At 48.6% G+C, this 16,248-nt stretch overlaps 1 protein-coding gene across 3 annotated transcripts in view; it reads left to right on the forward strand.

Moving 5' to 3' along the window:
- THADA (THADA armadillo repeat containing) overlaps nucleotides 1–16,248 on the forward strand; it is a 314,439-nt gene that overhangs the window by 267,979 nt on the left and 30,212 nt on the right. Inside the window, exon 37 of one of the 3 annotated variants that reach the window (XM_082427610.1) lies at nucleotides 393–8,630. The exons of the other annotated variants lie outside the window; for them this stretch is intronic. Within the exon in view, the coding sequence (XP_082283736.1) occupies nucleotides 393–427 (35 nt within the window). The 3' untranslated portion in view covers nucleotides 428–8,630. Of the gene's footprint in view, nucleotides 1–392; nucleotides 8,631–16,248 lie in introns of those variants that run through there. 3 annotated transcript variants of the gene reach the window in all.

Consider the following 16,248-nt stretch of genomic DNA (forward strand, 5'->3'; position numbering starts at 1 on the left):
AGCAAAGAAGTTTACCTTAATGGACAGCAGAATGGGAGGGGAAATAGCCATACAGTGTCGGTAACTGATTCGGGCCCCTCATTCCCATGGGTAGGGTTGTGGTCCCTGGAAGCTTCTCCTGCAGTGTGCGAACATCCCCCTACCTGAGTCCTCCGTTGTAGTGGTCTGGGCGCTTTTCTCGACATGTATGGAAGGAGCTGGTGTCTTAATAATCTCCCAGTGATACTACTCCAGGGCGCATTTAGCCAGGATCAGCTTGTCCTCTCAGTGGGAAAACATTCACATCGGTGCTGCGAGTGCTGTACTAGCAGCCTTCTCCCCATCCCTGTCCTCATACCTAAAATTCTGCCATTAATGATTCATTCCTTTTTCCAATTGTGCATTTTCCTTAGAAGGACACACGGAGCACCGAGCAAGTGCTCAGTAAGCATCTGGTGGAACGTAACACTCACTAGACTTCTATAGGACCCTCTCACCGAAGATGGGAAAGATCATTTCATGGTGGAATTCATAAGTGGACTTCTTCCCTCCTAATCTTTAGAGTTTTTGCCCTGCTACTTTTATTTCTTTCAGAATTTTTCCAAGTTCATTTATAGTAAAACTATATTACCATGTTCTCCCTCCTTCTGGTTTGAATTTTTTCTCAAGAAATAGAAATCAATAATTATATTTTGAGTGCCTTTTGCGTGTGAAATTCCGTGTGTGAAAGCCTCTGAGGGAGTAAGTAATGTAAAAGCCTACTTGTCTATCTTTGTATTTCCTATCTTGGTTCATAAAAGAGAATCTGAGGTGTGAAAAGACAAGAATTCTGTAACAGCTAAACGTAGTATGTTACCCTGGACCAGATCCTGTACTGGAGGGGTGAAAAGCCATACAGGAAATTATTAGAATAGCTGACAATATTGAAATATTGTCTGTAGATTAAAATCAATATTAAATTTCATGAATTTGATAACCATACTATGGTTTTGTAAGAGAATATTTTTATTCTTAGGAAATACACAACTGAAATATTAAGGTGGAAAAGGACACAACGCCTGTGACTTACTCTCAGATGGTTCAGAAAAAAATAACACTATGTGTGGATATAAATAGTAAACGCAGATACGTAGTTGCTGTACTTGCATCTTTTCCATATGTTTAAAATTATTTCAAAGTAAAATGTTTTTTAAAAATCCCAAGTCCACAACTAGAAAAGACTAACACAGTATGTATTGATAGACCATCTGGCTGGTTTATCAACTATTCCACACCCCCAGGGTGACTCCTTTCTCCTAAATTATATGAAAACATCCTGCCCGCCCCCCACCTTTTTTTTTTTAAACTCATTTTGAGTGAATTTTTGCATCCGAAAATTCAAACCCAAGCCGGATACCTCCCATTCAGAGATCTCAGCAGCATGACGTCACTGTGTGAGGACACTCATTCAGCATGTCCCCGTGTGTTCTCTGTTCTGCCTGATAGTAGTGCTTAAACAGAATCTCTGTAATGCAGTGTGATTTTCAGCAAAAAATGCACATCTTTCTGCTTTAGACTGAAAAGTAACTGAGGATTGAGTATCACCCCCTGATTTTTCACTTTAGTCAGACGTTTACCCAGCTGATTCATTAGAACAATATTGTCTTGTTTTGACATCCTCGAGGATACCAAGCAGCTGATGGTAAGTTTTCACATTCCTTCAGCACACAGGGGTTTTGTAGCATACCCTGCTAATGGTTTGCTCTTTGGTGTTCCAAAGTCCATTATTACTACTGAGTCTTGAATACCTTAAAAATACATGTCATTTCATTAATTTTGTCCTCAAATCAGTGGTTTAGAAAGTGCCACAGTAAAATAATAATATTAAATTATGTTAATATTTAATGTCTTCTTTGAGAAGACTAAATATTGTTAAATTAATTCTTCTCCTCCTAAGAAAGAAATAAATCATGAGGACTCCTTGCCTCTGAGATCTCATCCTGTAAATGAGGGCTGGACGGGGAAGAAAGAGCTTTGTGTTCATACTGACAGCCTGCTGGGGACGTGGAGAAGATGGAGGTGCATTTTGATTTCGGGGTCTAGGGAGGTTCCTGAGAGTGGAGCTGGCCCAAGGGAAGGGATAAGTGGCACACAAATGAGAGCATTTCAACACGGAAGGAAAAGCCGGAGCCAAACCTGGAGTTGGGGGCAACTTGGGAGCTGATTGGGGAGCAGCAAGTGGACTTGTGTGGCCAGAACATAGGCTGAGGCCAGCGGAGTGGAGCAGGAGGCAAAGCTGGAAAGGCGGGAGTGGCCACACTTGGGATGGCTTTGAATGCCAAGCCAAGGACCTCCTCTTATAGGTGAAGGGAGGCTGGAGAGGGTTTCAAACAGAGGAGTAATGTTGCCAGGAACGTGGGTCTGAAGGGCTCTTTGTGGCAGCCGTGCATGAGATGGGTCAGGGCTGGGGGTGAGCCAGTGGGGGTGAGTCAGGAGATCAACTGGGAGCTGGTAGCAAGAGTCCTCATGAGCCCCCATCAGTGGTGATGGGGTGGAGAGAGCATGGGGTGGACTCAAGAGGATTTGGGGGCTGTGCTTGTAGGCGGTGGGAGAGAAGGGAAAGCAGAGATGACCTCAAGGTTTCAAACCTGTGAGGTATCTAGGGGAAACACCTCGACCTGCCTCTGGCACTGACATAGCAGTTGGGCTATCGCGTTCCAGGAAGTGAAACTTCCTGGAATTGGGAAAGGCACTTAGAGGCCACAAGTCACTGTGATCTGGGACAGAATATTCCTTAGGCCTTGGAGAGCTCAGCAATGGAAACTGAGAGGGCAAAGGGGGAGCTTTATCTGCTGGAGGAACAGAGTGCGCTGTCCGGCTCTGTCCTGCCCTCTCCAGCACACGGCGCAGTGCCCCTGGGAGCCCCCGGCAAGCCATCACAGGGCAGCTGCTGGTGCTGGTAGCTCTGGCTAGAAACCATGGAAGGGGCAAGCATGAAACCAGTAGCTGTGCACACGGCTGGCCTTAGGTGGAGATTTGTGGTGTGAATTAGTTAATGATCCTGGAAGGTCCAGAGGAAATAACTCAGTGTTTAGATCGCCCTTGTGAGGATGGATTTGTTGTTCACCTTCTTGCCTGCCGAGTTCTTCTGCTGTCCTGCATGTGTGCCACCCAACATGGTCACCTGGGAGGTGGAACTCATAGGCTATTAACAACCCTCTGAGCACCCCTGAGGCCCCTTCAGCTTTAGATGGGAGGAAGCCCCAGCAGCGGGACCCTCCCTGCCCCTCCCCTCCCCTCTGTGCCAGTCACAGCACGCTAAGAGGGACAGAAGAAGTGGCACATCTAGGGCTCAAGAGGAGGGGATTGAAGTTCACAGCCAGGAAGAGACGGTATATGGGCAGGACTCCAGGTGGGGCTCCACCTCTCTCCTGCCCCTGCTCTGACTTGACTTCAAGCCTTGAAATGCCCTGGAAAGAGCTCTCGTTTCAAGAGCAGGAGACACTCAAGGCTGTAGCTTGGCTGCTCCCACTTCCCCGGGCTCTCCCACTTCTGCCTGAGCAGCTCGCTCACATCTGTCTTATAGAGCCATATATCAGGATTTCACATCAGAGCTCATTTGAACAAGGGCTTCCGTGTGAGGGAATAAACCAACCTGGACACTATTTAAATTTAAATCACTAGCTTTGTGTGATTCTCCAGTGAGGCAGACAGAGTTCTGGGTGGAAGCAACAGGAGAGGCCCCTGTGCAGGTACGAATTTTAACAGCCTGTTTAGGAGGAGGAGAGGATGAAAAAGCACCTTTAAAAAAAGCAACCCACCCAAAGGTCTAGAAGATGGCCAGAATTCAGCAATTCGGGGTTATTCTGTAGCCTTTTTTTTTTTATTATTGTATTGAAGTATAGTTGATTTATAATGTTGTGCTAATTTCTGCTGGACAGCAAAATGATTATCGAGTTATACAAACATATATTCTTTTCCATTATGGTTTATCACAGGATACTGAATATCGTTCCCTGTGCTGTACAGTAGGACCTTGTTGTTTATCCATCCTATATATAATAGTTGGCATCTGCATAGCCTCTCTTTTATGTAGAACCCTTTGTCTCTGTTACAGGGTCTCTGTTGGGTCTAACTCGATAGGCTAGTGTCAGACTTGAGGACTCCAGAGTAAGAGGATGGAAGGCTCTGACATGAGGGGTCCCGCAGAGATGGCTCAATCTGGAGGCCCTCGGGCGGAACCCTGCGTGCTCACCTTTCGGAGCTGGGGGCTCTCTGAGCAGGAGGAGATGGGTGGGAGGGGCTGCTGGCAGGCAGGGGGCTGTTAGCCTTCTGAAGCCCCTTCCTCTGGCACCGCACCCTCTCCAGCTCGGGATCTCCCTCCCTCCCTCCTCTTCCAGCTTCATCCAGTGTTTGCTGCCTTCAGGAGGCCTCCTCCCTTTCCCCGTTTCCGTTTACTTTCAAAGAAAGTTTCTAATACCCAACAGTCGCTTTAGTTGTTGCAGGATAAGAAAGAGAAGCCAGTTAACAAGGAATTTTAAGGGGGGCCCAGACCTCAAATCACTGTCAGTGTTTAGGTTCAAGAAGGATGACTTCTTGGTAGAAACTTTTTTTATTTAGCTATAATTGACATAAAAGGTAGAAACTTTCTAATGAAGAGAATGTAAAAGACTTTTAAGAAAGAAAGACAGATACAGCAGGGGAGAGAGAAGCGAGCGCACATGTCCTCACACGTGTGAGCGATGGGTGGTTCTTTTCCTTGGAGTACTGGCTCCAGGGAATTCCGATCCCTCCCTCCCACCACGCCCACCCCACCACAAAAAAATCATAAAACTTCTGCTCATTCTGCCAGATATAAATGTTCAGTGGTGACACATTAAATCCCACCTTCTCTACAATGGCCCTACCCTCCAGGATCTCTCGTTTTTCTGAACCCCTGCAGCATTTGGTTATAAATAGCCCTTGATTTTCTACTCTTTTATTATTTTCTCCTTCATATACTTTATTTAGTTTTATCTTCCCAACTATCCTGTGAGCTTAGAGACTGTCTTCTATTAGGTACACAGTAGGTGCTCAGTGGGCATTGATGGGCTGATCTTCCACCACAGTAGGCCGCCTAACAGTCAGTAATAGTCTGTCAGTCCCGAGTTCCACAAGGAGATTAGAGTGCCCTTTGAAACAACAAAGCTCCAAAACAGGCAGACTGACCCTCCCTGCTACAACTGGCCCAGGGGGCCGTGGTGTTCATTAATTCGGACAAACTGGAAAGGCCGTCCTTCTGAGCGACTCACTGTATGGGGCTTGTGGGATAAGAGTTGGTAGCCCTGCCGCACTATTTGGTCCTTCCTCACTCATACCACTCGGGTCTGCGTCTCAGACTGCAGGGCCGGGGCTGTGGGCCGCGGCCCTGGGGTAACCAGGAGACACTGCAGGAGCCTCCATGCTCTGCACCAGGACCCACAGAGACTCTGGAATAGTGACGGAGCTTAGCAGGGAGGTGGAAGAGGGGAAGCAGGAGCAAAATGTAGCAAAATTGAGACTAGAGGTTAGAGAACAGGGCAGGAGGCAGGTGGCATTGTGGGGCGAAGTGGAAGCAGTCATATAGCGGGGCAAGATGAGGAAGAAGAGAGCAGACGCCTGGTCAATTTCCCCCCAGATTTATTCCTCCCTCTGCCACACACCCCCCACCCCTCACAGACACACACCCCGTCATCACCACACAGAGCCCGAGGGACAGCATGAGAGTGTGAACACAGCTCCCACGCTCCAGCCCAAGCAGGGAGGGAGGTCGGGTCACTGTGACATTACACAGCGGCCCGGCGGTGACCGCCCCATCAGCAAAGCCCCAGGCCTGTGGGCTTCATGCTGAGTTGCAGATGGTTGCATCCCCGGAAGCTCCAGAGCTGCCCACCAAGTCCTCCTGCCGCACCAGCCACGTGCCCAGCGGAAGGCACTGCGCTTTTCCCAGTTCCTGCGAGTTCACAGGGTCAGGTCCTCCAGGTCTGGCCTCACTCCTCCCTCTGCCTTACAAGAGCTTCTTTCCTAATCTGCTCAGATACACTGTCTCCAAGGTGTCTTTTCTGTTCCGAGGTACCAGAGCCTGGCCCCAGCCTCCATTTTAGACAGCCTTTAAGCTCCGTGAGTGTAATCTCATGGGCATGTACCAAGTACCTTTTTCTGGAGAAGAGTGACCACCACACTAGAATTCCCGTCATAACTGCCTCCAAGCCTGACCTAAATGCTCGTGGGGACAAGCTAAACTTACTTGCCTCTCTCATTTCTTTGTGCCTATTTTTAAATTCTAAATTGTTTTCTCACTCCTCCTCTTACTCTTACCTAGATAAACCACAGGTTTTTCTTTTACTACTTAAGTATGAGGCAAAAAGTGGTGACATCATGCATATTCATTCATTCATTCATTCAACAGGTATTTACAGAGTGTCTGTCCACAAGGCTTGTTTCATGTGCTAGTTCAGGCCACCAGCATCTCTCACCTGGACTTCTGCGAACACCTCCAGCCTGCTCTTCCTGCCTCTGCTCTGGTCTGCCTGCAGTCCAGTCCCTGTAGCTGTTGAAGGGCCTTTCTTAGGGAACAGATCTGACGATGTTGCTCTCCTCCTCGGACCTCTCCCTTGGCTTCCCTTCTTTCTCAGAGTAAAACTCAACTCCTGAAGTAACAGATAAGGCCCTCCCGACCTTACCCCTACCTCCCTCTCCAGCCTCAGCCCCTGCTACGCCCTCTCCCTCTCTCTCGGCTCCAGCACTCCAGCCTTTTTTGGGGTCCTCCAGCTCACCAAGCCTCAGGGTCTTTGCACTAGGTGGGCCTGCTGCTTGGAATGGTCTCCCCTGGTCCCACACAGCTGCCTCCTTGTCATTTCAAATCTCAGCTTCAGTGTCATGTCCACAGAAACGACTTGACCACCCAGTTTACAGTAGCTGCTCGTTTACTATTACTTCACCCTGCTGGTTTCATTCTCTGCATAGTCCTTTGACTATCTTATTATTTTACTGTTTATTTAATTCGTTGTTTGTCTCCCTCCACCGGAATAAAAATTCCAGGAATGTAGGACTTTTGTCTGCTTTGCTTGTTACTGTATTCCCAGAACCTGGTACATAATAGATGCTCAACAGAAATCACTACTGGATGATCAACAGAATGAAGGAATGGGGGAATGTATCAATCACAGTAGTTAAACCCAATAGAGATTAGTGTTTTTAGAAACGACCGAAGGCAGAAGAGGTGGAGCTGTGTGGATTCTCTGCTGTGAAATTGCCCAGAGGTGGTGGATCCTTGTTAGGGCAGGTTAAATCAGCTCCCTTAGGCCCACCTCTTCCCAGAGACCCTAATTCAACCAGGAGCTGATTGAGCATCTACTCAGGCAAGGCCGCAATGGTGGGTCCTAGACTAACTCCCCCTCTCCCTTCTGTTCCTTCCTGTCACTGCTGGATGGAATTTCTTGAGCAAGGGTTTCATCCATGGGGGCCCCTGGGTCTAGCGTGGGGCTGGCCTTGGGAAGTGCCCAGCCGGGGAAAACCTTTCAGTTGTTCATCATGCCCTGGTCAGGGGGCTGGGACCAGTGCCGAATGAGTCCATCTGGAAGGCAAAGGTTGGTGGCTGCAACTCTGAGAATGGGGGCCCCTTCTCCTGGGGCCCTTGCCTCGCTGTCTCTTCCCCACTCTGTGTAGGCCGGGGCTGGGTAGGGAGAAGGAGAACATTTCCCTCTGGAGGCTCCTGCTTCATTTTACCTCTTTTGATCCTCACAGCCACTCTATGAGATATTTTACTGTCTTCTCCATTTTAAATATGGATAACCTGGAATTCAGAGAATTGTTGTCATTTTTGTTTGGTTGGTTTGGTTTGGTTTGGTTTGGTTTTAGGCTGCACCGTGCGGTATGTGGGATCTTAGTTCCCCGACCAGGGATCGAACCCGTGCCCCCTGCATTGGGAATGCAGAGTCTTCACCCCTGGACCGCCAGGGAAGTCCCCTGAAATTCAGAGAGTTGAAGTAGCAGACCCCAGGTCTTGTGGGAGATGAGTGTCAAGCTGGAATTGGAGCTCAGGTTCCTGTGGTGACAAAGGCTTTGCACTTTCAATGCCTCTTCTAAGACGGGAAAAGGAGTCCAAACCCAGCCTCTACGTTTGGAACCTAAGAGTTAATAGAAGGGGGACATTGAGGGTCTTCTAAACTCTGCTGTGTTTAAAAAGAAGACACTGAAATCATAACCCGAGAAAATGGATTGGAGACCCAAGAGTTCAGATACACAGAACTTGTCCTGAAGAAGGGAATAGAAGTTGCCACGGCTGGGGCAGTTGCAGCCAGAAGTGACAGGAGGTCCTGTGTGAAGGCTGAGTGTGTCCGCATTTTCCAGTCCTTCCTAGAGAAAGAGAATCACACGACCGGGGGGTTTTAGAGCCTCTGCTTTATAGATGGGGAAACTGAAGCCCAGGAAAGGTAAATGATTTCCCCAGTGTCACATAATTAGTGGGGAAATGAGGCCTAAAACACAGGCTCCCTGAGACACAGAACAGCACTTCTCTCCACTGCTCCCCAAGCCTCGATTTACAGAAAGGAAGTGACAGAAATGTCAGGTGCCCACTGAGAATAATCCAGATTCCTGGGTTGGAAAGAACCCATCGGGGGTGAGATCGGTGCCGTGGGGTAAGGCAGGTTCCGTGGGGTAAGGCAGGTTCCGTGGAAGAGAGGGCTTGGAGGAACTCCATCATCACAGGGGTGGGAAGAACAGAGTGTTCTATGAAACCAGGCATCTCCCAGCAATAAAACCACACCCTGCAGTCAGCCCTGAAATTCCATGGCCTTGCTCCCTTCCAGGCCTTCTCCCAGGGCCATCTGAATGTCCATCTGTATTGTTAGTAGGGTTCCAGGGGAGGAAACACAAGAAGTTAGGAATTGTGATCCTAACTCCCAAGCAGACCCCTGGCATTGCCTGGGCAGAGAGCATGGGAAAATGGCTGTTGAAGGAAAGTAGCTAAGTAGGAATTAGTTCTCTATTTTCTCATTTATTCCTTCAAAACTAGGATGCTTGATCAAAGCAGGAGCCCCCCACCCCAGCTTCAGTGGACTAACCCAGCGGAGCCCCAGTTACCATGTACCCAGCGCCCTTCCCATCAGTCGCTGTCCCAGGAAGCCTGGGCCCCTGACGTTCACCTGCATCTCAGCGAGTGCGGCACTGGCAGCCGACCCACCTGATGTGCAGAAGCGGATGCAAACTAATGCTCCTGTTAAATCTGGGAGCAGGTTGCCGCCTCCACAGAGTACCCCGCCTGGGCCTGGTTGCTAGGGTGACAGGATTGTTTACATGGCCTCCCGGTGACTAAGCCTCAGAGAGACAACAGCAGGCTTCTCTCAAGGAAATGAGGGTCATCTTTGCATCATTTTGCCTCCCCTGTTGCTGCTCGTGCTCCCTGGGTCCAAGGTGATGGCCCCACTGGTGACGGTGAGCCCACAGTCTGGGGCTCAGGCCATCTGGCGCTGGCATGGCTGCAGGGTTTCATCTTCCCGCTTCATCAGGACGAGCCCAGTGCCCGGTGATCCTCATTGCCCTGCTCGTGGCCTCAACTCTCCTCTTCTGTGCTTTCCTTTCTGACCTCAGGAGCCACCACTTTCCCCCGAGAGGCTGTGTCAGGACGTAGGATTCCTCTGTGCACTAGTGTAAGCAGTCTTCCCTTTTGAACCTAAGCCAGTTTCAAGAGTTGGGGTCACTTCTCTGTCAGGGATGAGCAGAGATGGGCCCCCATCCCCATTTACCCCTGGGCTGGTTAGGATGACTGAGGCCAGCAGCTGGTCAGCAGCACCCCCAGGCCCCCCGCTTCGGGCCTGACTCCCACTCCCTCCATCCACACCTGTCATTGGCACTGACCCGTGCCCTTCCCTGCCGAGTCCACTCGCCTACAGACCTGCCAGAGGACTGACCGCCTTCCTCCAGCCCCAGCAACCAAAGCATCATCAAACCCGGACTCTTAACAACATTGCTACTGCCTGAGAAATCACATCTGGCCACCACACTAGCTCCTCATTCTTCAGCACCCTGTCAGAGACCTGTAAGGCCCTCATCTTGCCCACGAAACCCTCCAGCCCTGTTCTCAAGTCTCTCAGAGTGATAGCCTGGGCTTCCTCGTTCCTACTGCTCTTTTTTGACTACAAGAATCCACACAGCAGGAGCTAATACAGGCAGAACAGGAGGGGAGGTGCTCTGATGGTGACGGCATCGCAGGGAGTATTTTTATCCGTGTGCATGTAGGGTGTGTGTGTGTGTGTGTGTACATTTAGATAATGTGTAGGTTTGTGTGTTATAAATCCATATGCCTTTCAGGGTGGAGAATACACAGAAGCAGTTTGGATGTGAGTGTACAGAGGGGTGTTCTGAGGAGAGTGGGATTTTAGGAGAATATGCTCTGGCCAGTTTACTGATGTTTCAGGATTAAGGAAGGTAAGAAATGTTCCCCGCAACATCTAAATGAGAAACTCCTCACTGTAGTTCAGTAATTCAGCTTTTCCAAAGTGATTTCTTGTGAGGCTCGTCCATAGGAGCAAAGGCAGAGAGCATCAGGTGAGAACAGAGACAAAGGTTGGCCTTGCCAGCGGCTCGCCTCCACTGTCTCTTCCCCTCTCTCTGCCTCTCTCTCTCTTTCTCTCTCTCACATTCTATTTCCCTCTTCACCCTCCCCCCACCTCCAGCTGAAGTACTCAAGTTACAGGAGTACAATTAAGGATCTTACTTTGGGGCCTATCTTGAAATGGACTTTCTGTAGTATTTTCTTGGGGCTTCAGACATGAGACAGCTGGTGTTTTAGCCTGGGTATAGATTTGGCACCTGTACCAGACCCAAGTGAGAAGTGGCCTAAATGAGTTAGTGGCTTGTCTCTCCGCCCTCACACAAAGGCTCAGCGGACAGCTGTGACGCTCCACAATCAGCAGGGACCCACAGCTCCCTTCTTGGCATGCCGCCGGTTTCAGTGGGCACCATCCCTGTCATGGTCCAAGGTGGCAGTTCCAGCTCCCACTGCCACATCCACAAGCCTGTGAGCGGGAGAGACGGAGGGGAGTTACATATGCCACTTCCAGTGGCGCCTCATCAGCCAGGATTTAGTCGTGTGCCACACAGCTCAGCATAGGAAGCTCGGAAATATGACGTGTGTGCAGCTAGAAGGTCTATTTCTATGTAAGGAGGGAAAAATTGATTTGGGGAGATTCATGTCTTGCCATTTCCCATCTTCTTGTTTTCATACAGGTACTAATTACTGAGTTCCTGGAAAGTTCTGGTTGCTTGCTAATAGCTAGGGACTCAGACATAATTAAGATAGAACCTCTGGCCTTAAGCTATTGGGAGTTTACCCTCTCAGGTGTTATTTTACCTAAAATCAACAGGTTTCCCTTTATTTGCTTCCAAATTATTTTTTTTAGTAACTCATATGGCCAATTTTGTAAGAAAAGGAGGTAATCAGTAATCAACACTAAGAATTTTAATCTAAAATTTTTCATTGACTTGATAAGTTTAGTTGCTTATCTCTATTACATTTCTTAGGAACACACATCACCCAAACTGCAAACAAACTTTAGTAGGAAACAAGATTGCAACCTTGCAATGGTATTACCCATAGCCAGAATTTACTAGAAAGATATCTCTTTAATGGGGAGACCACACTTGGAAGAGACCCAAGAATGGGGAAACGTAGAGAGTCCCAAGGTCATCTCTTTACATACACCTTGCCTGTCCCCTCTGTGCTTTTGACCATATTGGTCTTGTGCCTGGTATGTCCTTATCTACCGACATAAACGGTACTGATTCTACAAGGCCCAGCCCCAGGCCTTCCTTTCCCACAAAGCCTTCCAGGCCTTTGTGTTCTCTTTCCTTTTGTCAGACCCACACTGTTAAGGTCAAATATTGTTTCTTTCTTTCTTTTTTTTTTTTTAATAAATTTATTTTATTTATTTTATTTTTGGCTGTGTTGGGTCTTCATTGCTGCACGCAGGCTTTTCTCTGGTTGTGGCGAGCGGGGGCTACTCTTCGTTGCGGTGCGCGGGCTTCTCATTGCGGTGGCTTCTCTTGTTGGGAGAATGGGCTCTAGGTGCGCGGACTTCAGTAGTTGTGGCACATGGGCTCAGTAGTTGTGGCTCGCGGGCTCTAGAGCGCAGGCTCAGTAGGCTCACGGGCTTAGTTGCTCCGCGACATGTGGGATCCTCCCGGACCAGGGCTCAAACCCGTGTCTCCTGCATTGGCAGGCGGATTCTTAACCACTGCGCCACCAGGGAAGCCCATATATTGTTTCTTGGTTATGATCCCACCCACACCATAAACTTTTTAAGGGCAGGAGCCACCATCAGAGCAAAGCTGGGCATGTAAAATTCTCAAGTAGCTCATGTCAGGCTGACATATTGTCCTGAAGCATGTTTTATTTGAGAGATAAATGTAGACACAGGGTTTGAGGTGGGCAGCTCTCCCTAGGTCAGAGTCCCCTGCCCAGCCTCACAGCAAGTCCAAGGGTCCCCAAAGACCCAAAGCTGGGCCTTTAGATTGGGATGGGTTGGCAGGGGCTCCCCAAGCAATCTTGTCTGGTTATACTAGAAAATGAAATTTTCTTCATCTTTTAAAAGCCAGTCATAGAACATAGTGGTTGTGCTTCAGAGTCACCAGTGTGTTAATTTTTTTTCAAAAGCAAAAGAAAAAAAGTCAGATTCTTACCCTTTCCTCCTCCTTAATCCGTTCCAAATGAGAGCTTCGAGGAGGAAAACTCCCAGGACCTGCTCTGTTAAGCAAATTGGTTTCTGCTGTGGAGTGGGGCTGGGCTGGGGAATGGAGTTAGGAAAATATATGGAACCTGACATAAAAGATTTGGTTTGTGTTTGGAAAAGGATTCAGGTTGTTTTCAGGTTTTGAGTTACAGCTCGGGTGCGTTTGAAGAAGCAGAACTGAGCGGCACCTTGACCCACAGCCTTTGCGGGCTTTTCATGCAGCTCCTCCCGCCTTGGCCAGTCCCCGTTCAAGATGCCTGGCTTGGCGGGCTGGCTGGGAAACCTTCCTTCATAAGTAACTCCTGGGGGGGGGGACAGGAGTGATAACAGACTTTAAGTGGGAGCTGAACTTCCTTAAGCACTTAGGGAAGGCCATGCCTAAGTCTGGCCCTGAAACTCTCCTTGCCAAGGCACGCACGTGCTCTTCAAGTTTTCAGTTTGGTGCCTCTAACTTTATTATTTCTCTAACCTCTCTAACCAGCAGGCTCTGATTGTGAGCCTGTTTTTATTTTTCACACTCTCTTTTTATACTTTGAAGCTGTGGTTATAAAATATACATCAGAAATGTTGGCTCTGCACCCACGAGACCCGGGAGGCTGTCCAGATGCACAGTGACAGCTGCTCCCAGCAGTGCCCCCGCCCCGACCCCTGGCCTTTCGGGGAGGGGCGGGGGCTTGGTGGGGGGACAGCGGTGGCTGGTAACAGACTAGTCCAACCAGGAGCAGAATTCTGGCCCGGGATTCTAGATGTGACTCTGAGAAATTGGCAGGAATATTTTTCTGGGGGCTCCCCAAACGCACAACGAGGGGCAGAACCCTCGGAAGCAGAAGTCCCAGTTTCAGACAGAAGGTTCATTCGTCTCCATGTGGACAGTTCTCCTGGCTCCCATCTTCCTCACCATCCACAGAGGAGGTGTGAGCCGCAGGGCACTTAGGTAAAAACAATACCAAAAAGCAGCCTTGTTTCGTTCACCGCCGTTTGCCAGAAATGGTTGTCACGTTCACGTCACTATAGAACTCAGAGACTGGGCGCAAGAAATCTTCCCAAGTGCTGGCCTTCCCATGTTCTACTCCACCCAATTCCAACCCCTCTTTTCATCCTCTTGCCATCTCTTTTTTCCACAAGTTCCTCCCTGCCCTGCCCTTCCTCCGACCAGAAAACATGTAGGAATCTCCTGACATTGTTTCTACCTTGACTCCACACGGCGCTGGGTCTTTTTGAACAGAGTTGTCCATAAATCTTAGATTGCTTTTCATCTTTGAAAAAGCCGCTTCTATCAGCAAGTCATTATTCACATGTCAGGGGCAAGGAAAAGTTCACCGAATTTCAAACTTCAATTTCTTTTCACTCCAATTTACATCTACTCCCCAGAAACCACAGAAATTTTTAAAAACTCAGTCCCAATAGGCAAGGTGCCCCATGACATAGCCTACTAGAACCAGGGCCAGGCACCTGGGTACGAAGGAGCGCCGGGGACGGGAGAGCGAGCGTGGGTTTGCCTGGATGGGAGTTGACTGGCTCTAACCCATGGGGAAAGATAACTTCAGATTCTCAGAGAATTAAAAACCCGCTGGCCTCACTTTAGAGTGGTGGATTTGGGGAGACAGGTGATATTTATAATGAAAGGCTCAACTTAGCCGTGACTGTAAATTACAAATAGGGAATCTAGTATAATACAGCTAATGGGCTAGAATATACTTCACTTCCATGTTATACCAGCTAAAGGAGAGGTGAAGGGAGAGTTGGAGCAGATGGGAAGAGAAAGGAGGAAGGGGGCATGGGGGCAGAGAAGCCAACTCCACTCAAGGACCTGGCTCTTTCGGTCTTTCTGCTTTGTATTCTTCAGCACATTGACTTGACCTCATGCTTGTTCCCATGGTTACAAGATGGTGTTTGCATCTCCAGAGAGCACCTCAACATTCTAGGTAGGAAGGAAGGAACAAGAACATACAGTTTTCTTATCACAGAGGTTCTTTTTATTCAGGAAGAAAAAATGTCCCCAGCCCCCCCTACACCAGCAGCTATCTCTGCATGTCTCCTTGACTAGTTCTGGGTACGTGGCCATCTCAGCTACCAAGGTAGGCTGAGAGAGGAAGAATCGTGCAAAGGAAAATGAGATGGGGCTAGACGCGTCACCTGGAGCTGATGCATCACCTCCCACAACAGAATGGGACTTCTGTTAGCAAGGAAGAGGGGGGGGTGGCTGATGGGTGGGCTCTAGGTGAGGACTCAGTGTGTACCCAGGAAGTGCCATGACATATTAGGGAACTGTAAGCAGTCCAGCATGAGAGTGTGAGTGGGATGGGAGAAGAACAAGAACCGAAACTGGAGAGGTGAGGGCCGGATCTTCAAAGGCCTAGAATGCCCTGCTGACGACTTGGCTCTCTATGGGAGCCTTCCCAGGTTCTAAGTAGGAAATTGAGATGGTCATGAACATTACCCAGAAGAGGGGAGGGGGCGCCAGTGCCCTCTAAAGCAGTGGTTTTCACACTTCACTGTGTACACAGATGACCTGAGGATCTTGTGAAAATCAGCTTCTGATTCAGTAGGTCTAGGGAGGGCATGAGATTCCCCATTTCTCACAGACTCCCAGGGGATGTTGATGGGGCTTAAGAGACCATACTCAGAGCTGCAAGACCCAAAAGGATTACTCTTGAAAAGAAATGTCCAGATGTGTTTGTTAAGCATTTTTATCATAACTGCTAATGTAACTAAAAAAAAAGGAATTGACTGAAATCATTAGGGGAAAAAAGACAATTACTCTTTCTTTTTTTTTTTTTTTTTTAATTTTCTTTCGTTTTTTTTTGGCTGCATTGGGTCTTAGTTGTGGGATCTTTGTTGAGGCATGTGGGATCTTTCATTGTGGCATGGGCTCTTCATTGTGGCACGTGGGCTTCTCTTTAGTTGTGGCGTGTGGATTTTCTCTCTATAGTTGTGGCGCTCAGGCTCCAGGGCGTGTGGGCTCTGTAGTTGTGGCGCAAGGGCTTAGTTGTCCCGTGGCATGTGGGATCTTAGTTCCCCGACCAGGGATCGAACCCGCGTCCCCTGCATTGAAAGGCAGATTCTTTACCACTGGACCACCAAGGAAGTACCAAGACAATTACTCTTATTTTTTTTTTTAATATTTGTGTTTTTACGTAGGATGCACCTTGACATTTTCTACTGTATTTCAATTAAGACAGTTACTCTTGGATTGAGTTTTCCCCTACCAGAAAGGCAACATCTGATGTAATTTTTAGAAATCCGATGTCTAAATGTAACAGAAAAACCAAAACCAAACCATGGTTTTTGAACACGGTGGAAGTTCCTCTCTCTCTCAGGTTAAAGTGATCCCTGAGGAGTTGTCGAGGCTGATTGGCAGCTCTCAGTCATGAGGGACCCAGGCCCCAGGCTGCCTCTGTCTTTCTGCTTCCCTCTCCTGGCATGTGGCTTCCATCCTCAAGGTCACCTCTTGGTCCCAGATGGCTGCTGGAAGCCTCAGCTGTCCCATCCTCACGGCAGATGAGAAGAAAGGAAAGAAAGAAGAGCAGTAAGAGCT

The sequence above is a fragment of the Balaenoptera physalus genome (genome assembly GCF_965194825.1).
Source record: "Balaenoptera physalus genome assembly, chromosome: 15".
Classification (NCBI taxonomy): domain Eukaryota; kingdom Metazoa; phylum Chordata; class Mammalia; order Artiodactyla; family Balaenopteridae; genus Balaenoptera; species Balaenoptera physalus.